Below are 24029 nucleotides of genomic sequence, written 5' to 3' on the forward strand. Positions count from 1 at the left end.
CAACCGACATAAAGGATCTGTTATTCTTTTCCCCATAACCTCATCCTTGAATTGCCGATTGAGAAACACAATTCTCCAGAAAACAACGTGAACATTACTTCATTTTACCATCAGACCCACAAGTTATCAAAAGCCAAAACGCAGCTGTAGAGGCAAATTGCAGAAACTGAGCACAAGTTTGAAAAACCGTTGGACGTACACCTTACGCATGAAACACCGAGTTTAATCTTGCCAAAAATATAGATGGTCTTTATTCAGCTATCTTTTTTCTCTACGCGCAGGCCGCCCCATTGATCCGAAGGGCATGTGTCGAGACACCTAGGCCTCGGCGGCGTGGTGTTCGGGGCCTTCTGCTAGCAGCGGCCCGCCGCTGTGGTGGGCCGGCGGAATCGGGTCCTTGTTATCCGCGTCTCCGGCGGCGGCGCTGCCGTGGCCGTGAGGGTCCGGATCCCGGCCCATCGCAAGCGCGGCCTCCTTGACGTGCTCGTGGTCAGCCTCCGTCATCCCGGGGGGCACGATGCCGCGTTCGAACAGGAACAGCCGGTAGCGAATCAAGTTGGGCAGTTCCTTGGGACCCCATTCAGGGCTGGGCTTAACCGCCTCGGAGCAATTCTGCCGGAAGAAATGGCAGGATGCAGATGCGTCGAGGTTATTGCCACAAGCATATCGATTGCGGCGGTATCTGTATGCCACGAAGTATTAAGCCTAATGCCTCGGGGAAATAGTAGGACTATCCCGCGAAAATCGTCGCTGTGGACATAGCCATTAAACGGAAGATAAGCAAGGAATTAAGGTGGGGCTGTACACGTCAACGAGCGCATTTGACACTGGCGATATCACCGACGTAGCTGCTTCCCGCATTCTAAGGGAGAATGTCAATAGTTAAGTTATTGTCACTATGGTTCTATTCGTTTCCAGTGTATAAAGACCTTTGTTTCTTCAAGTAAAATTCAGTCGGAAGTTAGCGCCCATCCATTGTACTTGTGTGTTTTCTTTTGCCCTGTTAATGCGGTGTGTTTTCTGCAAGTAATGTTACTCCGACTCGCCCACATCATCTAGCTCCCGCTGCGTAAGAGTGACAATGCATTTTATTCGTACTGTAGTGCTGCATACAGTTCAGAATGTTGTCGCTCAAGTCATACAGCTGGCAGCTCTGGAAATTTTCCCTAAGGAACTTAGCGTGACGATCGAGCACAAATTCCCAGACTTCCCTGCAATCTTTATTGCTGATGCGCGACTACGGATTCTAACGCGCACCTCCGCCAAACCCGCGGATGCACTCACTGAGGCAACCTATACATATGAATCGACACACCGCAGTCATCCCGAATAGTTGTAGTATTTTCAAATTTTTGCCCCCAAAACGCTGGTGTGTTCGAGATTTGGGGCCCCGTTGAAGATCACCAAGTGGTCAAAAGTAATCCGAAGCCCTCCACTACGGTGCCCCTCATCGCCTGTGTAGCGTCGGCGTGTTCAATCAATCAATCAATCAATCAATCAATCAATCAATCAATCAATCAATCAATCAATCAATCAATCAATCAATCAATCAATCAATCAATCAATCAATCAATCGCAGTTCGTTGCTCAATCAATCGATTGCAGTTCGCAGGGTCATCGCAGTTCCTTCGCTGAGTAGAAACTAAGCCACGATATGTTTGTAAATGGAAGAATGCGCCTTTCTTTAGCTTGTTTGTTTTACAATGTATCAAGCTTTAAGTCCGGGTCGCTCTCCACAAGCGCAAGAAGACAGCGAAGTCAATAGAGGTACAAAGGAAATAAAAACTCCCACCTCCCCTCGCGGGAACACCTGTGCAGATGCAACGCATAGGGGGTTCACGTTGCAGCGTTGGACAGCGGACGAACGGCGCTGGAACGATGGAGAGGAGCGGCGCAGGCACCGCGTTTTATAGCGCGCATAACGCTGCATCAGGGGACGCGCCGGCGCCAGTGCGGCTGCCGCGGCTGCCGCGGCTATGACGCAACACAATCCAACACAATCCACTTTAATACAATCCGCTCCAATCCAATCCAATCCAATCCAAGCCAAGCCAATTCATTCGAATCCAATCCAATGCCCCTCGCGAGAGAGTGTTCTCTATCGGAGAGGAGAGGGGGTGAGCGGCGGAGAGCGCAGCTCACGCGGCGAGGATATGGGGGAGGGGCGGACGCCGACAACAACGCCGACGACGCCGGATGCAGGGACAAGGCGAGTGAATGAGATGCAGTCGCATCTAAAATCTACAGAAACTTTTACCGTAGAGAGTAAAACTAGGGAGCAGGAAGCAATTTCTTGCGCTGGGTGAACAAGCACAGTGGTCAGCAGCCCGACTACGCATCTGCGAACGCTTTTCCGTCTACGAAATGCAATTGCTAAACGTGAGATATTGTAGGAATTTGGGGACGCTTACTGCACGAGCGCTATACAACAAATAGTTACCTAAGCTGCTTAAAATGCTAAAACAAAATAAAAGTGTAAACTGTTTATATATTGTATACCTCATATTTCCAACATTCGCCGCGCTGGCCCGCGGCCTACTTGTCTGGAGTGCTAGTATGTTATTTTGCAAGTCAAAAGTTCGAATCCCCGTGTGTACATTTTTTTTTTGTAAGATGACCTTTTCGTTTTCGGCCGATGTTTTCTATACTGAGTTCACCATCTTTGGGCCGTAACGTTCACTGCTCCACGAACGAGTCCGCAGAACCCGCGCACACTGACACTGACGCTCTAGCGAGTTCTCGTTGGTGTTCTGTTGCCATAAGCACCGACTGCTTGCGGGCAGTGGGCACAGGCCAGAATCAGGAGACCCTTGGCCAGGTGCGAACACGCTTATTAAAGACGATAGTCTTTCTTGGGCTACTTAAACCCAGTAATTTAGGTCTGTCTGTATGTCTGTCTGTCTGTCCGTCTGTCTGTCTGTGACTCGATTCAGCCACCCGGCCAAAGCAAAACAACGCCTGCGAAATAGTCTTACATAGTCACAGCTAAATCTACCCGTCTAAGTCCGGTGTAATGTTCATATTTGTCAAAATTGTTGAAGAAGAACAAGACATTACGCAAATATGAGACAACAAATCAATACAGAAGTGATATTTGCAGTGTTACTTTATAAAAAAATCAAACATGCTTGACTTTTGCGAAATTAATTACTTCATCAACTGCAGAAAAAGAATTCACTCGGCTGTCGCCTGCTGTCGCCCGCGCCACTATAGCTTCTGGCGCCATTTTAAGAAATCAACCGGCAAAAGTTACGCAAGGTCCCACTAGATAAGTTCCACGTTCTGCTTGCAACGCACGTGGCGTAGGGAAACGCGGTTCCATAAACGTTGAAGTAGGGCGCCTCGAATAACGCGCGTCTTCGCCGTACGGCAGCGTTCGCATCGAGACACCCGGTGTGGAGCAGTGGAACGCGGGAAATTTAAAATGATTTAAGCAAACCTTTGGCGTCTTTACCTTGGGAGGAGCGCGACGCAAGAGGAACAACATGAGAGGTGACAGGGAAAGCGAAGGGAAGCATTTACTTTGCAAAAGCCGATAAAGACTATCGTCTTTTGACGGCATTTGCAACGAAAGGAGCAGATACGCGGCCAATTTTTACGATACAGGCATGATTGAGGAAAGCTCCAAAGATGAGGAAAAAGCGCATGGCATTTGACCGCCTGCGGTGGCGCGGAGGGCGTTCATCCACTGCGTAGGCCTCGGCTAGGGATTTGTACGATTCCAAGCCGTCCTGGGAGGCTTAACTTAAGCATTTTACAGCCGACAACATGGCAGAAGCGCAGTATGACGATTATTAAGATATCGAGAATCCCCATCCAATGATAACGTTGGATGTGAAGGCGGTTGTTTTACAGAACCGAAACTGAAACTTGTTCGAATGCCTATCTAGGACATCGTCCAATCACGGTGCACCTCCTCTTGACGTCACAACCTTTAGTTGGTGCGTGCGCCGCAGACCATGCGTGGTAGTTTTTCTTCTTTCGGGCTTTGTGAAATAATTAGCGACTTATAAACCGGATAAACGATGAAAAGTGGGTTAATTTGAGCCGGGCTCGGCAGTGCCAGCAAAAGCGGGAGCTTAAAAAATTCACTTCAGTGTCCCTTTAAAGATTCCCAAGTGGTCAAAAGTATTCCGAAACCGTCCCCTACGGCATGCCTCATCACCTGTGTACCGTTGGCGCGGTAAACCCCTATATCAATCAATCAATCAATCAATCAATCAATCAATCAATCAATCAATCAATCAATCAATCAATCAATCAATCAATCAATCAATCAAGCAATCAATCAATCAATCAATCAATCAACAAGTGAAAAATAAAAAAATTTCACCCTCATAAACTGGACAAAATACATCTTGGAGTACTCTTCAATCACATTCAAAGTACAGTTTGTTTATTTGCATCACAGAAGGAACTGATGCAGGAAGCCCCGGCAAAGAAAACTGTTGGTGCTGTATCACTTAGTGAACCAGGATCATCCACAGCCCGTGTAATGTTTTACAAAGGCTTTGATGAGATAATTTGGTGGTGCCAACCACGGAAAATGGTGCGAAAGCAGCGTTCGCCACCACCTCAAAAATTGGTGCTATCACATAAAAGGTCCTCCAGCGCATAGAGAATAAGCAAAACTGCTAGTTTTCTGGGGAATTGTTCTTCAATGATGCCTATTGCGATAGACATCAGCCTTGTAGCATTTTAGCGGAGCTGAATGCTACAAAGAACAACAAGCTCCGGTGGGAACAAAATCTCGACATTTAGGAAAAAAAAAAGAAAGAACAAAAAACGGAGGTCGTGGTTTTATTCCCAAGCTTGCAAATCTATAAATACGGGCACTATGAAGCTCATTTCTTGTTTGTAGGCTCACGTCCTGATAAGGTTTAGGAGAACATGCAAAACATACGTTTCTGGACAACATAAAATGTTTAACTGCCAGATGCCTTAACTGCCTCATTAATAAGCCGTTATTGCTAATACTACCAGCTGTAATTTGGTTTGTGGTCTTATGGGACACTAATATTTAAGAAAACACACAGAAAGCTTTGCTTTGCTTGAAATAAAAAAATCAGGACTGAAAGGGTTAAAACGCTTCTTAGCTGAGCTTCGGGATAGGTACACATAATTCAGAGACTGGGCGCAGATTTCATGTCATGTGTCCAGACTCTGACGGATGGACGGACAAAGGGAATGGAACGACGGAATGGAACGGAATGGAATGAAGGGACGAAACCGAACGGAACGGCAGGCAGGCAGGTAGGCAGGCAGATAGGCTGCTTGGTTGATTCATTAATCGATCGATCGATCGATTTATTTATTTATTTATTTATTTATTTATTTATTTATTTATTTATTTATTTATTTATTTATTTATTTATTGATTGATTGATCGATTGATTGATTGATTCTCCAGCAGCGCCTGTAGCAACGCGCGCTGCAGCAGCACACGTTGCCGTTTATAAAGCCCTGTCCACTACTCCACAATACGGCATTGTGCAACTCTGTGGGTATGTACAACTTTGGTGCAATAACAGCAGCAACAGTCGTGTATGTGCCAGATCTTAGGCCTAAAGTTTCACTTTGATGTCTTACGACGTCATCCGGTACCAGCAGCTTGAAGTACGAGGAGCACAAGATGTATTTCTGCCAATGGATAGCAATCGACGGGGTTAGGCCTGAAAGCGTGATGTAAGGCATAACGTCCTACGTTAGGGACTGAGGTTAGGGGCCTCTTCAGTTGAGCCTTACAACATGCCAAGCAAAGTCATTCCCATTGCCCGTAGAGCTGCAGGTGCCGGCTGCCGGCCTTAGGCCTAACATGGGGGCACAACATCCCCGCGCCACCCCGTTACTCAGCTGCGTATCAACGTTAGCGCAAACGAGTTAGAAGCAAACTTGACACTATACGGGAGGCTTCGGACATGGTCACGCTGATCTGACAGATGTCCCACTTGCGTAAAAAAAAGCGGTTTCACTGAGATAAATGCAAGTGGCAGCGCTCGAGCTTGGGAACGCCGCTTCGTTATTAATGATTATCCTGTGCTTCCTTGTTTTAAATTCGTTTTAATTTAGCTAGCATTTTGTGGCCAGTGGACCAACTGACCAACATTGAGCTTCGCGTCGTTAATTACGCTGTTTTCAGCTCAATGAGAGCATGGATATCGGTCGCAGTATACTTGAACCATCCATGTATGAAACACAATAATATAAGGCCACGTAAGCCTAAATGCTGCAATACATACGTAAACCATATCTCCGTACTGTCGTCCTCTAAGCATCCATAAAGGGGCGGGCGGGACTTTGGTAATAGATTCTGACTTGACTCCACGCCTAAAAAAGTCCTAGGAGACATCAGTTAGTTCGTGCGCACCACTCACCATGTTGCAGTTGACGAAGTGCTTGATGCCACCCGCCACCATGACCAGTACCGGGATGTACACGAGCGCCACTCCAGTAAACTCCACCCACTGCGGATACTTGTAGTCTCCGAGCGTAAGCGGCTCTGTCTGGATAACGCTGGCGACACAGATCACCTGCAGGCGAAAGCAGTCACAAGGCACCTTACTCACAGGACACGAAGTGCTCGTTGCGAATAAAATGTCATTTCAGAAGGAAGTTAGCGACCTGTCGGAGCAAAACACTTTATACTTGAAGTCAAGCAGGAATTTTTTTAGCTCAGCTTGAAAGCAGGCTACCAATACGCCGAGCTACAGCATCTAATTGACGAGGCAACAGACAGTTTTCATTTAGAGATCAACGTAAGAGGAATCACTCCGACAAGAGCAAGTTCTCGGTCAATACTGGGAAGTTTGTCCCTACATCTTGAAATTCGAGAAGCGGGAATATTGCCCGCTAAGGACAAATATAAGCAAACTACTGACAATTCGATATCAATTAATCGTAAATTATGGATAAGTCCTAACAACTTCACAACTGTTCTACTTGGCAAACAAAATTGAGCGCGCTAAATTTCCTTCATAGATAAAGAATTCCGCAGCGAGGGAGGCCTCTGCCGCGGCTCGCGCCGGATTGCGACACTGTAAAGCCTCACAATTTCGCGCAGCCTTGCAGTAGCTGCGATGCGTGAAGAGGCGCAGCCCAGAACGCGGAAACGAAATTTCTCAAGGCGCATCCTCCGCTCTTCTGTTGGCAGCGGAGTGTAGCAGAATGAAGTGTAACTGACCGAAATACAGGATGATCAAAGTTGAGTCGACAGGTTTTTTAAAAAATAGGCACTCACATTTACGCGAAGACCACCTCTACAGTGAGGTTATGTGCCCAGGGAGACACATAATTAGGTGTTAATGATTGATGTCAGGGGCTTAATTAACTAAAATTGATAAATTAACTTTTTAGTGGCTGCAGTAACCAGACATGTTTGTTTTGGAAAGTTAGACTCAATCGTGTTTATACGCAGCTTCATTTGGCAGAATTCTTCTAGCGCATCCGTACTCCAAGATATCGAACTGCGAGGTTTAATTGCCGCTCGCATGATTAGGCATGCTAGAAGTCAAGACCGGCGCATAGCTCCACCCTTTTGTACTGTGTTTCGATAGCGGTTTCTAGTACTGCAGATTGCGATAACGCAAGCCAAGAATGAATTAGTGGCAGTTATCACTTTTGCCTATGCCTTGTGGGATAATAGCGGGGTTAAAGTAGATTGGTTTACTTTTCCCTGCAATAGCAAAACCGGCGACGAGAGAGACTAACCAGTCTTTGTCTTCTCGTTTCGCCCCGCTAGCAAGCTATCTCCCACCCCGCGGCTGCGCGCTGTGCCGCGCCAGCCGCGGCGGGCCGTGGCTCACCGGAACAAAGGAAGCGACAAGTGTTTTCGCTCATTGACATTTATTACTGAATAACAAACATCCAAAGAGCATGCAGGCTCTAGTTCCTAGTTCCTCGCCCGGGCAATTTAAGGGAATCGAGAGGTTCGACTCACCGCGACAACAGTCATCGCCGGGGCGCCGCCTCAGCGCGTTCGCGTTTGCCTCGCTGGGACACCGATGGCAGCCATTGTCGCCCTCCTTTTTGCCCGATCCTCGAAGGAAGGAGGTCGCCAGGCGCGTCCTGACGCCTCGCTTCCCGAGCTCCGACTTCCCCCCCGCAGCTCGCATCCCGCGCGCGCTCGCCGGCTTAAAGACACTCCTACGGCGAGGAGGTAGATCCCCCTCGCCGAGGAGCAAGCGGCGTGGCGAAGCCGAACCAAAGGGAACGCGCTAAGGTCGTGTTCCCACAGCCTCCACCCCTTCGTCTAACTAAACGCTGCACACAGTAGGCACGCCACAGAAGGGAGGAGCTATGCGCCGGTCTTCACTTTCTTACTCGCGTGATCATGCCAATTGCAGTTAAACTTCGCCATTACATATCTGGGTCTACGGATGCGCCAGAAGAGTTCTGTCGATTTAAACTGCGTAGAAACATAATTGCGTCTCACTTTCCAAAACAAACATGCCTGGTTACTGTAGCCACTAAAAAGTTAATTAACCAATTTTTGTTCATTAACCCTCCGAAATCAATAATTACCTCCTATTTCCGTGTCCCCATGGGCGCATAACCTCACTGCAGAGTTTGTCTTTGCGTAAATCTAAGCGCCTATTTTTAAAAAGAAACCGGTCTAATTGACTTTGATCAGTCTGTATAATGAAGCCCGAAAACACATAAAGTGTGAGTTGGAACGGCTGCTTGAAAGAAGCTAGAAAGGCCTTAAATTGAGAGTCAGCCCTTTTATTTGTACAAAATAATGACTAACCACGACGTTTATTATGTCTCGTATAAAATGAAAAGAAACAGTGATTTAAGAGTGCAATGCCGCACAAAGTGAGGAGAGACCGGCGGAATCTAAAATGGCCGAACGCCAACCTCGATCGTCTACCTCTTCACCTTTTAGCTCAGCTCGGATTCGGCGGCACATACCCTGCCGGCGATTGACCATTAAACGGCGGAATTACACCCCTCCCGGAAACAGTATTGTCACGGGACAATATGAAGGCGAAAAGCATACATAAATACACAACATAAACACAGAAGCGCGCACACACAATATAAGAAAACCTAATTTTCCTGGCACGGTATGTGTCCATATAAGTTACTTCACCATGTATCGTCGAGCGGCCCATGGCAGTTCCTGAACGAGGCGTTGAGTGTGTCCTGGACGAATGTGTCCTAGTTTGGTCTTGTCAGTGCTTCGGGCAAGAACATGGAATGGCCTAGGCACATCGATATTGCCTTCCTGTGTTCTCAAATGAACATCCTGTCTGTGTCAGCCTAAATAGAAATAGGAAGACAGCCTTCGTCTTCAGAGAGGTTGAAGAGGTAAGCTTGGAGACAAAACTCTGAGATCTCTTATTTGATACTCCGGATTTACCTCTCCTCCGCAAATATGGTAGATGGAACGTCTATCGTTTGTTTTACGTGTGTATATGACACCACACCAGGTTTTTGTTTTGTTGGCTACTTAATCGTATTACGCCTTGCATATTAGCATTTAATTGCTAAAGAATTGTGAATCTGAAGGCAGTATCCGATCAAGAATTGTTTCTAGTCCCTTTAAAGTCAAAGCTCATGGCAGCTTCACGATAAGCCCGTGTCATTGCCATGAAAAAGTGTTTCAAAAAGCTCTTTCTTAACAAATACCTAAAAACGATAAAACTTCCAACTTACAGTGAGCCCGATGGTACAGACGTACTTCCAGCATATCTTCGCCGGCCAGCCCGTAGGCACGCCCATCATAAACTCTGCGTCCAGGCTGAATCGCTCGATGCCTGGAGGAACGACCATTAGTTTATCACTTATGAAGCCAATTTTGCAGGCAAGCAGGTTAAAATTAGTCACAGTAATGTCTGGTTACGGCCACACACGTAATACAAACTGCCGGATAAGTCGAGAAAATTGAAAGCCGAACTATTATTGGTTTCAGAAGTATAAAACGTTAAAGTAAAAAAAACTGGTTGCTTCCTCTGTCATAGGAATCAGTAAGACACAAAAGTGAAATGGGCAGCGAAAGCTGCAGCAGTGCGCGATTTGCGGGTCGGCGGCTGTCTTGTGGGTGTACTTGGCGAGCGACGTGCTGCTGGCGGGTCGCTTCTGCAAAGGTATACTGGCGTCATTTCCGTGACAGATATGACATCAGTAAAACTTGGGGCATCCATCATAAAACACTTTCGTGTTGAAATATAAAAGCTGAAAACCAACAACCCCAAGTGTCACGTACTGATGATGATTGCTCATTGCTATGGGCTTCCCCTTTGTAGCGGGGTGATGATGTTCCATCTTACCAAAAAGGACTAATATACCTGTTTTATACTCTTGGTTTAGTACTAGCGCTGCTTAGGGCAGGCACAAAAAACTTTTTAGGGACAAATAGTTTCTTTTCCTACTACAGGTGGAAACTATCCTAGTCAATATTCCCCTCTGCTTTTCGTCCATAAGCATTCTAATCTTCTTTTCGTCGCCTCGACAGCCTTGAAGTTAACTTCCTTTGTGCTACCCTTAAATCCGAGGGCTTCTGGAAGCCCAATATTTTCCTCATGTATATTTGGATTGATGCCCTCGTAGTCTAACACTGTGAATTTTGTGAACACTTCCCCACAAAGCTCGTAAGCAACCTGCTCTAGCATCAAAAAGCAAAGCACTGCCCTGGGAATTGTCGAAGAAATTTCCCTTTCTGATGTCTAGTTTCTCAGCCCTGTACATCTCTAACGACGTTTTAGCTTCCATTTTTTCCCACCATTTATTCGTTTCAAACTGCCTTGCCTCTTTTTTGGTTACCTTGGCTGTTTTGGATTCTCCACTGTTCTTTCGGTATTTCATCGTTACCCTTGTAGTCTTCCTTAACCACTGCGTGTCCACGCTTTCCAAGTATAGCTACTTAAAAATCTTAGCTGCCCACCTACGTTGATTCATTGCTCTCAACCTCCGCTCAAAACACATTTTACTGTGGGCTTTTCGAACTTCAAACGACGCCCAGCCCATATCTTTCTGCACTGCTTCATTAGTTGTTTTTACATGCGCTCCTAAGTCCAAACGGCCTACGATTCTCTGGTTCACTTCTTGGTTCTTTAGTACCAAAGGTTGCTTCCCCGCATGAATACTCTGTGTGCAGGGGTGCACCCTTTACAGGCCGCTTGTTCCGTTGTGGTGTCACTTCCGTGAAAAATATGACGTCACCGAAACTTTTCTGTATCCGGGAGTAAAACACTTTCTTGTTAAAAAAAAAACTACAGGAATAGTACAAAACCTTCAACAGATGTATTTCTCGACACGGTTGCTCGCTACATCGAAATCTCTCGAAATCCACCATAACCCTGGCAGACCCTAGTAGTCGCCGATAACGCGAGCACCCTCTCAACGCAGGTACTTTCCTTCATCTCTCGTATCTCTCTCCACTGCCATTCCCCTTGTGGCAGCTACCAAACACCCACCCCCAACCTAACTATAATAACTGATTCTCAACAGGGCTGCCGATACTATGGAGAATAGACCCGCCGCGGTGGCTCAGTGGCTAAGGCATTGCGCTGCTGAGCACGAAGTCGCGGGTTCGATTCCCGGCCGCGGCGGCCGCTTTTCTGATGGAGGCGAAAAGCAAAAACGCCCGTGTGTACGAGATTTCGGCGCACGTTAAAGATCCCCAGGTGGTCAAAATTAATCCGGAGCCCTCCACTACGGCGCGCCTCATCGCCTGCGTTGCGTCGGCGCGTTAAACCCTACAATCAATCAATCAATACTATGGAGAATATCACCGGCGGCACTCTAAATCCTCAAAGCCACTCCCAACATACCCACAATCACCATTATAAGCAGTCCTGGGCATGCCTAACTCCCCAGGAACGAAGAAGCACATGCTGCGGCCCCCGAGCTTCACTTCAGGGCGTTCCGTACAGGGTTAGGTGGTCCGGCCCATACGACGGCCACTCTCCGTCCTCTTCCCTCTATTTCACTCACAGCGTATCTCACTACCATCACACTCACCGAAGGTACCCGCTCTGCTCTACCCTCTGCCGAAAAATCACGGATCTGGTGCCGACTGCGTCTTCCCTTCACGCTTCGCGGACAACTGCCCGGACTGCCAAGTTCGTGCCACCACGGTTCACCTCCTCTTTACGTGCCCTTAACACCCAATTCCTCTCCCTCCCCTTACTTCGGAGCAGAGGGAATGCGCGATGAGCAGCTCGCACCTGCAGGAGCTGCGCAGCCTGAGCCAGCGGCCCACACGAGCAGCGGCTTCGCGCAGCTACTGGACTTTGGAGGCCACTGTTGGGACTATGGTCTTCCCAGCGCTGTCACGACTGCTGGGAATCAGCCATCCCGACGCTGTCGCCGCTGTTGGAACTGGGCCCTCTCACCGCAGCCACCACTGTTGTGACTGGCCATCAGAGCGCAGTCATTCGTGTAGCGACGTTGCCTTGCTCCATCCGATACCGACGCAACCCAGACCAGAGCGATGAAGTTCTCGAGCTGACGAAAAGTTGAAGCAGCATTTATATATAGTATGCACAAGTGTAACAAAAGCGTTACATGGCTCGCACAAAGGCGACAGCACCTCTCTACGCGGTGCCTCCGAAAAGTGCCACCGATAAGTGCCGTACTCGCTGCGCTTCCGGGCGGGTTTTATACCCCTGGGTCTCCGTTGCAGCCGCGATGGGGTTGAATCGCTTCAATCAGGACTCTCGCTGGCCGAAATTTGAAATCCGATGAATGGAGGCGACGCGGTTGCGTCAGCCGAGCCGCCGCGACGGGGAAAGGGAGGGCGACATAGCGGCACCCTTTCCAGGCATGCCGCTGCGCGTCTGCCACCGGCTGTTCGCCCTATGTATGATTCGGCCGAGCCGCCACGACGGGAAAAGGAGAGGCGACTTGCGACGATGCAAGGTTGGGCCTGTCGGCCGCGGGCGGTTTGGTCGAGGCGCGAATCGGCCCCGCTCTCCGCGCGTCGCCCCGTGCAGCGAATTTGGGCTGGGCGCTCTGGCACAACACCACTCCCGCCGCCAGACAATGCGCCAGGAGGACGAGCTGCCTTCACGTGGCTCGGATTCCTAGCGGCTCGTTCACCAGGCTCATCCAGGTTCACCTCCGGAGCTCCAGGAAAAGGGCGGCTCCCCTACGCTCCTTTCCACGTTCAGATACCACCAGCCAGGCCCGGATTACCGGTACATTGCCGTGCTGCCCAGGTGTTTCAACCAGCTTCGCCCGGCTCTCCCAATCACGTTTCTCGGCACCGGTCGCCCATCGTTCTACAACTTGCAAAAAACCAACCGACAACAAGCAACACCCAGCGCAAGCAAGCACCCTCAGTCCTCCGTCAGAACACCAGACTCCAAACAAACGTGATAAACTCTTCTAGCTAAGTGCCTATCCTCAGTTTGTACCTTCACACCAATTGACCCATGCGCGATTCAAGACTCTTAAAAGATAACACAACACGAAATGATCATAACTAAGGTTGATTACAAGAAATCACGCCGTGCGGAAATAATGAGGCAGCAAATGAGGGCAATAATTTTCCTTCCATATACCTGCTAAGCTAAAAGCTGTTCACGAAGACACGAAACAGAAGTCACGGGTACAACGAAGGCAGCATTACTTAGAACACACAGCTTATTGCATCTGCGTTAGCATTCAACTTTCCTTTCTTGTAGCGAACGACAAGTTTGTGCTGCTGGCGTATCATACTCCACTTTAGCAAACGACTGCTTTTAGACGACATGCTATTTAGCCAGGTAAGCGGCCAATGATCAGTTTCTACAACAAACAGGGAGCCGGCTCCATATCACGCCAACTTCTGCACTGCCCACACGACGCAGCCACATTCCTTTTCGCATGTACTGTACGCCTCTTCGCTGCAACTTAGCTTGCGGGTTAAGTACAAAACTGGTCGTTTCCGGCCGTTCGCATCCTCTTGACATAGTACAGCTCCCATACCACGATCGCTCGCATCGCACTGAATCATGAAACCCTTTGAAAAGTCGGGGCCCATTAGATGTGGCTCCTCGCTCAGGGCTCGTTTCAGCGTTTGAAAAGCGTCCTCCTTTGTGTCGCATTCCAGCTTTACTGGCTCAGTCTTTCTAAGCGCGTCAGTTAAAGGTCTAGCAAGTGTGGAGTAATATTTCACATAAGTCTTATAATATCCAGTCACACCCAAAAAACGTCCTTATCTCGGAATTAGTGGTTTGCTGGTGATAGTTTACGACTGCGACTACTTTGATTTCCGACAGTCTGCGTAGGCCGCACTACCACAACCACATGCGCTAGATACGTAACTTCGGCGCATCCTATGTGACACTTTGACGGTTTCACTGTTGGCCTGCTTCTTTGAGCCTGCTCCGCACGAATCTTGCTCCTACCATGTGTTAAAAAGATGGCGACATCGTCGAGGTAAGGGAGCGCGTACTCAAACAGGCCACGAAACCCACGACCCATTAGTGTCGAGAGGCAATACGGCGCGTTCTTAAGACCGAAGCTTAAAATGACGGGATGTACTGTTCCGAACGAGGAAATGAATGCAGCGTTAGAACTAGCTCTTCGCCCCCGGCTCGTCTCGTTATTTGAAACGCGTTCTCTTTCTCTCTTTCCCCGGTCATATACAAGCTTTGCAGGTCCGACACCCGTAATCTCGTGCGGAACTGGCTTCAAGGCGCTTTCGCTCAAAGCAGACAGCCCTCAACTTTCGCTTTCGGACGGAGTGCCTTCGCTCCACTGGGTCAAAATGCGGGTGCAAGTTAGAGCTGTGCACAACCGTGACTGTATGCCAGCTATCAAGGACTGGGGACAATGTAGAGTTCACCTCGCGCGGCTGGGCCAGCTGGGTTTCCCCGCCGATGTGGATGACGCAACCCGCTTCGGGCGTTGGCAGCTCCACTAAGCTACCGCCATAGCTTTCGGTCCGCTCGATGCTCAGGCTTCGTTGCTCGCGCGACTTTCGTGTCCCGCTCACAGGCTTTGCCACAACCTCACATGAGTTAGACCTCGCACCCGAAGGAACACCTTCTGTTTCCGGGGCTCGTCCGGCTTCGTCTGGCCAGCAAGGCAGTTCACACTATTTCGGGAAAACTATCTCGCGCACTGTGCGCGCTGCGGCTGGAAGCCGTCTCCAAGGCCTCCCCCGATTTTGAGCATTCTGCCGAGATTGCTTGAAACCGAGGCCGACACATGAACGCGATTAGCGGACTCGTACGGCCCTCTATCGGAAGCCTCAGCTAGTACGTTACCCCTTTGCTCTCAGACAGGGCGGTACTTTCCCTGCTAGCGCCGTTCTCTACGAGCTCAGTGTATCTCTTTTATGGAAGCGCTTCGACTTCGAACTCGTTTTCGCGCAACAGCTGATCGGAGACCGGTGACAACGTACCGTTGTTCGCGCGTTTCGAAATCTTTATTTCGAGGCGCTCCTCTGTCTCTGCGCCCTTCTCGTTTCCTGGCTCGTTTCTCTGTCCAAGAATACGATTTCGGTAGCTTCGCGTTTGTCCTGGGGCGCTCCGTCTCCCAGCCCTGACCTCTCAACAACGTAAGGCGGCCGTTGGTCCCGACTTCTCGGGCCGCTCGGCTGAACCGTTGGAGAAGTCACGTTGGACGCCACGAAGCACCGCCGGAGCCGCATTTCTCGCCTCATCAACTCGAGCTCCCTTTCGGCTTGCTCTCTCCGTTCCTGCCTTTCGGCTTCTTCCCTTCGTTTCTTCATTTTGGCTTCCTGCCTCCACTTCTGCCACTCCACCTCTTCGCGCTGACGGCGTTCTTTTTCTTTGGCATTCTCGCGCTCACGGTCACGGCGCTCTTTGATTTCAGCCCTGGCCTCATTGACTTCCTCAACCGTTACGTTATCCTTCCGCATGATCTCAAGGATCGCAGGCCTCCGTGTCGCATGGCCTAAGTCAAGGCCTAGCTCCTCGGACATTTCGATGCGTTCCTTCACTTTAAAAGGACCCAGAAAAGCTTTGTTAAGGTGACAATCAAATGCATTCAGGTGGTAGAACACACAACGGGGGATTTTTGAGCCAAGTGTGAGACCCATACGTTGTACGGATAATTTGTAAACAATTTTTGAAGATAGCCTTTCTCAGCCGATGAGCGCGATGCCGCAGCGAACCGATCGCTGCTGACGCAACGGCGATCGCGGCTGATGCAATGGCGAGCCGCCCCCTGATTCGCCCAGTCACCGGCGAGGTCAGCCGCCGGCAAAGTCACTGCCATTGGCTTCCGGCTGCTCTTCCTGCTTCCTGCGCGATCCCGAGGCAAAGACGGGTCCGCAGCGATTTACGCGTGCCTAGGCGCAGGAATGTAGCTAGCGCAGAACGGAAGTCGAGCGTCGCGATGTCACATGGCTATTCCCAGTGTTTCCAGCTGCTTTGAAAGCAGCAGAGGGAGGAGAAATCAATCGGCAAGGGGGAAGAGGTGCGTTTAATTGCTTCTGGCGCAGCTAATACTGAATGTAGATCAATAATTCCAACGGCATTGCATCGCTATATTGGTGCTACGCGACAATACAGGCCTTTTGTAACGTTTACAAAAGGCTTTTCGGGGTCCCTTTAAGGCCTTCCATCATTTGCACTAGCGTCTTGCTGCTTACCCACGTTAGAATTCCCTTGCCGTTCCTATACTATCGAGCTACTAGTAAAGTACGCACAAGTAGTTCCCTACGCTGCTTTGTTAACACCCTCGGCACTAGCTCTGGTTTCAACTCACTTTCTCTAGGCTTGAAACAATCAAAGCATACAGCCCTTCTCTAAACTACCATAACCTGTGCTAGAGAAGTCTGGTGAACTGAGAGAAAACGTCCAGCGCTTACCACACTAGGCAGTAGCCGTTGCCGGTCGATCCTGCAGCTGCCATTCAATGTTGGGACTGGCCTTCCCAGCGCTGTCACCACTGCTGGGAATCAGCCATCCCGAACCTGTCACCACTGTTGGGACTGCGCCCTTTCACCGCAGCCACCACTGTTGTCCCTGGCCATCCGAGCACAGTCGTGGGTGTAGCGACGTTGCCTGGCTCCATCCGTTATCGACGCAGCCCAGAGCAGAGCGATGAAGTTTCCGAGCCGACGAAAAGTTGAAGCAACATTTATATGCAGTATGCACAAAGGTAATAAAAGCGTTACATGGCTTGCACCAAGGCGACAGCCCCTCTTCACTCGGTGCTTCCGAAAAGGGCCGCCGAAGAATGCCGACGATAAGTGCCTCCGGGCGGGCCCGGAAGTTCGTTGCGGCCCTAACAAGTTTGAATCGCTCCAATCAGGACTCTCGCTGGCCGAAGTTTGAAATCCGACGATGGAGTTGGCAAGCAGCGGCGTGTCGGTTGCCGCTCGTTCACCCGATGCATGATGCGGCCGAGCCGCCGTGGCGCAAAAGGAGAGGCGACTTTGCGGTTGTGCAAGTTTGGGCCTGTCGGCCGCGGGCGGTTTGGTCTGGTTTGGACGAGGCGTGAATCGGCCTCGCTGTCGGCGCGTCGTCCCGTGCAACGAATTTGTGCTGGGCGCTCGGGCACGCACGCACGCACGCGCGCACACACACACACACGCACACACGCACACACACACACACGCACGCACGCACACACACGCGCACGCACGCACGCACGCACGCGCGGGCACACCTGTTTACATGAGATCTTGCAGCAGACCCAGAAACACGCAAATAACGATATGCGGCCAATGAAACGCTGCGGGGTGCAGAACGCACCGGCCGGCGCGAGAGATTTATGGCCTGTTTAGTTTGCTGACGAGGAAATTAATTTTATTATGAGCCTATAAAAAATTGGCCACTGTCGATTATCACCGGCATGCAATGTAATTGAGCTACGAACATCCACAGCTAGACCTTGGTCATAACGAAGTTTATACGTTACACAGGAAAACAGCTAAATTTTATCATTCGTAAAGTAAAATACTTTTATAGCTCAGCTGTCAATAGATCGTGAATAAGGGGCCTTGAAGTGTGCACAGAGCACGGGATTGTGGAGTGACTGGCGTCCGGAGAATGAACTTCTGATGGTAGAAATAAGTACCGCCGATATGCTTGAAGTGGAAAGGCGGATGCCGTCGCGGAGGGTTTCGCCAAGTTCTGCGTCCGTCACATCTGTGTAGCGGTCGTCATAGCAACCTTGCCAGGTGCACAGGGTAAGGTGCACACAGAGCAGTCGTGGCCGTGGTTGCGTCAAGCAGAGACGTTGGGAGGGCTGCCCGTTGCGAGGGAAGCTCGGCGCCCGCCGTCAGATTTCTTCCTGGTCCTTTGAACCACGTACGTCTCACTCTAAGTGTGCGGTGTGTGGACAGCCATAGCGGCCGAATGCATGTAAGCCATAGCGACCGAATGCGCCGGACAATGCATTGCAAAAACCGCATGGTGAAAGTAAGATTCAGAGTGCGCCGCTCGATTCCGTTCTTCCCTCGCCGCGTGTGGACGCGTCACTCCGCGCGCGCAGTGTGTGTGTGCGCTTGACAAAGCATAATCGGTTTAACGCAACAGCCGCTTAAATGGAACAAGTGCCTCGGAGTTGGTTGGTTTTGTGTTGAGGGCCTGAAACAAAGCTCGCCCCCTGCGTCCGGAGTCATCACTCGTGCGTAGTTACGTTCTGCTTGCTGCCGTGCTGAGGAAGGCGTCAGTGTCAGATCATAGACCACTGGCCCTTACCGTCCTGTGACCTCTGCGCAGGCGGAATCGGCAGTCCGAATGCCGTGAAGTTCCTTCGAATGAGAAGGTTCTGAGCAGTTTTTGCGAAGCTTGTCGCGGATGGGTGGTGTCGTTAAAAGCAGAGGCCAGGGCTAAAACCAGGAAATGTAAAGTCGTTCACAAGCCAATAAATTGGAGCCCCAGTTGTATTTTGCGGGTGGAATAAGTGGGCTGTTTACACGTTTGATGTTTTCGTCTAATTTCTCTAGTAGCCTTGAAAAAAGACCACCCACTGCTTAATTTAGTGCAATAGTTTGAGCCTGCAGTGCACCGTTTTACTTAATAGCTAAATTCCCCCTCAAGCAGTGCCGAACCCGATCTTCTTGTAAACGAAACACCTGCTAAACTAAACGTACTTTTCCGATCTCTTGAGCTTACATGTAGCGAGAGTTAACTGTATATGAAACGACAAATGGGGTGAAATGGATCGTAAGCATGTCTTGGCGCCGCAGCCAGGTGACGCTGCTAGTGAATTGAGTTAACAAGTTGTCATATGTCTGCCAAATTTGTGTTGGTATTCTCACGGGCGATGCAGCTGAAATTGTTGTTTAGTTCAAAAAAGCAAGTGCCCTCACCATCTATTATCAGGGGGCAGCTGGACTTCAGTTTGAGGTACGTTTACAGGAGGAGGAGGAGGAGGAGAAGAAGAAGAAGAAGAAGAAGAAGAAGAAGAAGAAGAAGAAGAAGAAGAAGAAGAAGAAGAAGAAGAAGAAGAAGAAGAAGAAGAACAAGAAGAACAAAAACAAGAACAAGAAGAACAACAAGAAGAAGAACAACAACAACAAGAAGAAGAAGAAGAAGAAGAAGAAGAACAACAACAAGAAGAAGAAGAAGAAGAAGAAGAAGAAGAAGAAGAAGAAGAAGAAGAAGAAGAAGAAGAAGAAGAAGAAGAAAAGAAGAAGAAGAAGAAGAAGAAGAAGAAAAGAGAAGAAGAAGAAGAAGAAGAAGAAGAAAAGAAGAAGAAGAAGAAGAAGAAAGTGATTGTTGGAGTTGGGGGAGATGATATAGGGGCCCGTAATTATCTGTCGTAAAGCCGACACCTTTACGGGAAAAAAAAGTAGAGGAGAGAGAAGATAGAGGTGTACGTACATATTAGCGCCCACAACCATTAAAAAAAAAACTTGCACTGCCTAGTGTCGAGCTTTGCTCGGTGTCGGCGCACCGGCATGTTTCCGCCGGTAGCCAGCGCTCAATGCAGAAGGGGTCTAGAGCTTTCTATATAGCTCCATACGGAGGTGCATTTATACTGCAATATCAAGCGTTATAAACGAATATACCAGGCAAATATTCAAGAAGTAAAAACAAAGATATTGTTCACAGGTACACAACCGAGTAGTCACGTTTTTGTTTGATATCATAACATATTATTAATATTATGTTTGTAGTTTAAATGTTCCTTTAAGTATCCAAGACCGATGGTATTAACAGTAGACAAGTCGTCTGCCATTACTAAAGTTTACGTTCGGAACTGGACAGGCAAGTGGAACAAGCAGGGCGTAAATATTTGATATCCAGGAAGCGCACTAACCGTAACCTGCGGCCAGGTACGCCATCTCCAAGACGGCGATCCACCGAAGCAGTTTTCCCCCGATTTCGCTGTCGAACGCGTTGAGGATGTACAGTCCCCCCTGCGAGTGAAAGTTTATACCGTGTTGTGTGACGCTAAACGGTTACTAAGCGAAATTAAAGGAATAGTTTGTCATGCTTCCAGACAGTATGAAATGCAATTGGCATGGCATGCCAATTGACGAAGGGTTTAAAGGCCACCAGCTTGGCTGGCTAACGGGCGCGCACGCACTCACGGGATCGGGGTTCGACAAGGTATACGTCGCAAATAAAAAGTTTCGGGCAAAACTCCTTATAGGGAATTGCTATACAGTGTGTAGCATTCAAATTAGTACAATCCTCACGCGTTATTTTCAGGTAGTTGCAGCGATCCAGCTGGACGCGCGAGAAGAAATCGCGCATAAATGTATACGCGTGACGTGTATAGTCAATGGCGGCAACGGTCAGGCGCCGCTCGAGCCGACAGCTCCTGTCGGCGTTTTTTTTTTCTTTTGTGCTTGGTTTTTGTTTGGCGGCGCTCGCGACAGCGTGAGGCAAAGTATTTTTATGTGTTGTTGTGGTCCCATTTTATCTATCCTCTCTTAGATGCTGCTTTTTTAGCCCTGACCACGTTTTTTTCCTTGTATTTTGTTGTTGCGCGTGACACCGTCGCGACAGTGCGAGGCAAGCTTTTACTTCAAATTTTGCTATCATGAATGGCACGTTATATGGCGCTAGTAGTTTTGCGGAACAGAAAAAAAAAACACTGTAGCACGAAGAGCGCGGGCGACCTAACGCCGATATCTCCCCAGGTTACATGACAACCAAATGCCACGCATCATCGCAGTTTCCTTGCCCCTCACTCCTCTGAATACGAAGAGTGCATGCGGGAGGGAGCACCTGTGTTGTGTACGGAATGCCGAAGAGGAAGCCGGCCAGGCAGCCGATGGCGGCCAGCATCGTTGGGCGCTGTTGAAGGTAGGGGAACTCGTCCTTCATTGACGTCAGGAGGGTTTCCACGTACGCCATCTGAAGGACAATGGCAGAGGAGGGACCAGGCGTCTTCCATATCAAATGGCCGACAAATTGGGGCGAAGCGAGAGAGAAGCTGTTGACGAGCACGACCGTAGCCGACAACAATCAACGTACGAAAGTGTCAGGCCACGGAAAAAGACCAGAAGGATGGGCATAAAAAGGAAACAATATGTACAACAATGAGGAACATGATATCGAAAACCATAATCAGTGCTTGCTAAAATCGGAGACAAATTGCTCTGTACACGAGCACCCACGACGGTATCTCAGCTAATTGATGAGCATTTTTTTAGCAAAAGGGAAAGAGGAATAGTGGTTGTGTAACAGGCCTCCTTAGTCCAGGAGGCCTCGTGACCACGCTTACTCAAGAGCCCGGGAGAGGGCCTGTTGGCGGGCTGGGTCCGGGCTCCAACTCCCACAGCTCCAACGTTGGCGCGAATCCTTTTGCACCCGCTAGATAAGCCTGTAGCTGAGAGGAAGCCAGACACGTTGGTGGCCCCGCAACATGATATTTCCTCGACATCGGCCAACGATGTTCGATTTGCTGCTCATTCTCGCTGGGGGCCAGCGCCGTGTGTTTCATTTAAGCTGCTTCCTGAGTCACAAATTTTCGCTTATAGCGCATTTGACGTCGCTCATTGAAAACGCTATGTGGCACTAGATTTTTGGACGCACGTAGCCATATTACCACCGCTATCTAGCTATTCTGATGTGGCTCGTTCAGGGCATCACGTGCTCCGCTCGCTGCAGCCTGCTCGGCCAGCGTGCGGACGTCAGCTGGCCCTGCCAACTTGTCGTCCTCCCTTCTTTGTTGAAGGGTTTTGCTACCAGCGAAATCCCTAGGCTCTGACACTATTCGTTTCAACTAGGAAGATCAGAAAACATTGTGCCGATAAAAAAAACGCTCGCTGCTGCAAGGCGAGGCAAGTCGCTCCCCCACCTGCGATCCTATGGCGAGGCAGAAGAGCATCGCGAAGAAGGCTACCGCCCATGCGTTGGGGTAGGTCAGGTGAGAAACCGCCTGCGGGTAGGTGATGAAGGCGAGGCCGAATCCTGCAAGCACCATCAGAGACGAAGCCTCAGCACAATATTTCTCGAGCGAGCACAAATGATGCGAGGGCGCAGTCGTGTGGGGGCCTAGGGCCTAAACGGAGTAACGGAATCTTCCAAAAGCTTTCTCTTTCCTTACTGAAACCTCGGGGAAAGATAGTCGCCGCACACAGGACTCGGTACTTCGTTCAGCAAGGCAAACAATTCGTCCCGTTTTTTTGAAAAATCACAAATTGCTTTTGTTGCACTGTTTTTTAAGCGGTTATGAAATACGAAGAATAGGGAATTGAAAGCTTATGTTTGAAAAACATTCCATAACTAAAAGGAAAACACATTGTTCCAGTGTAATTTTAGGCTGGAGCTGACCTGTGGCACTTTATTTACTTTTTTGCACATGCCCTACAGCGCAACTTACGATGAGCTTCGATGCGGATAAATCTGGTAGTGCTTATTACCTTGAACAGTTGCCGCACAGTGAGGGGGGGGTCGCATAATTTTAAGCCAGGCTATACTTTCTTAAGGTATATATTGCGCGTATCTAAAAAAAAAAAAGCGAAATCTCTTGTAATTGCGAAATCTCAATGTAAGACCATAACAGCTATTGAGTCAATTTAGATTTCAGCCATTCAAGAGGCTACAACAGCTATTGTCTATAAGAAGTATACAAAACTGTACAGAAGACCTAAAAGAACGGTTTAGTCTACTTGAAATGTTCTGGCGAGTGACATATGGCAATCCGTGTATTTTATAACTGCAGTATCGTATAACTACGGGTACCTGAAGCTTACTTTTTGTGATGAAGGGAAGTGTCCCAGACTTTTGTGCCCGTGAGGCCAGCGGTCGTAGAGCAGTATCCATCTTGTTTCAACCTACATATCTGGTCGCAACAGCCTGCTTTTCGACCTTTGAAAATACCTCTTTTTTAAACATTGAAATCAACTTTCCGAACATCCGTTGAAGCTCAATGATAGCCTTAAAGGGACCACGAGGACAAATTACAGGTTTGGTTCATTAAAAAAGATAGCTTTGTTCTTGAAACAGAGATATCAATTTTATCGAAAGCCTTGGAAAGCAGATGAAGCGCAACTTTCCGGCGACGTCTCTATGAAGCCACAGAAACTCGCTTGTGGGGTTGGTGGCCGTCAAATAGAGCCACCACCAAGAAATATGACTGGGCGGTTGTAGCGGGTCATATTTCCGTTTGATCGTATCACGTGAATGTTAACACCCAGTTAACTCAGTGATAAATATGTTTTATAGGTGGCCTCGACTACGTCACTGCCTATGCAGTTGAACCTGGATGTAAGAAACTTCTATGTAAAGAATTCCTGGATTTAGCGAAGTTCTTCAATTCCCCATTGCCAGCCCCATTGAAAGCCATGTTTTTGCGACCTTTATGCTACGAATGCGTTGCGACGGATAACCATGATCTAACAAATTCGCTACGCTGTTTATCAATTGTTGTTTGTACTTTTCCTAGAAAATCGTTTGTCAAAATTAACTAATTTAGCGAATTTTGCCCGCACCGTAAACTAACGGGTGTATCCATGTGTGCTAACGGTGTCGGTTAAATGCCAGGGCTGCCTGTCGGCGTGATGTCGCGTGTCTCCAAGGCTATCTGTGGTATCGGATCGGGGGTGATGATTTCTGCTGCCAGAAAAAAGAAAAGCATGTCTTTCCAGGACAAGCTCGCCATTTTAAATGCCGCCTCCCCCGGTGAGAAAGAAGAGCGTTGCCACCCTCTACAGT

General features: G+C 48.9%; 1 protein-coding gene across 1 annotated transcript in view; it reads right to left on the reverse strand.

Moving 5' to 3' along the window:
* Positions 1-226: 226 nt before the first annotated feature.
* Positions 227-24029, reverse strand: part of LOC144168568 (sodium- and chloride-dependent glycine transporter 2-like) — a 50672-nt gene continuing 26869 nt past the window's right edge. The window contains exons 9-14 of the mRNA XM_077697524.1: positions 22171-22283; positions 21096-21224; positions 20179-20278; positions 9658-9758; positions 6375-6530; positions 227-612 (exon numbers count right to left, since the gene is read on the reverse strand). Of these exons, the coding sequence (XP_077553650.1) occupies positions 319-612; positions 6375-6530; positions 9658-9758; positions 20179-20278; positions 21096-21224; positions 22171-22283 (893 nt within the window). The 3' untranslated portion in view covers positions 227-318. The remainder of the gene's footprint in view (positions 613-6374; positions 6531-9657; positions 9759-20178; positions 20279-21095; positions 21225-22170; positions 22284-24029) is intronic.

The sequence above is a fragment of the Haemaphysalis longicornis genome, unplaced genomic scaffold (genome assembly GCF_048455015.1).
Source record: "Haemaphysalis longicornis isolate Haplotype H1 unplaced genomic scaffold, Haemaphysalis longicornis Haplotype H1 scaffold_2, whole genome shotgun sequence".
NCBI lineage: Eukaryota > Metazoa > Arthropoda > Arachnida > Ixodida > Ixodidae > Haemaphysalis > Haemaphysalis longicornis.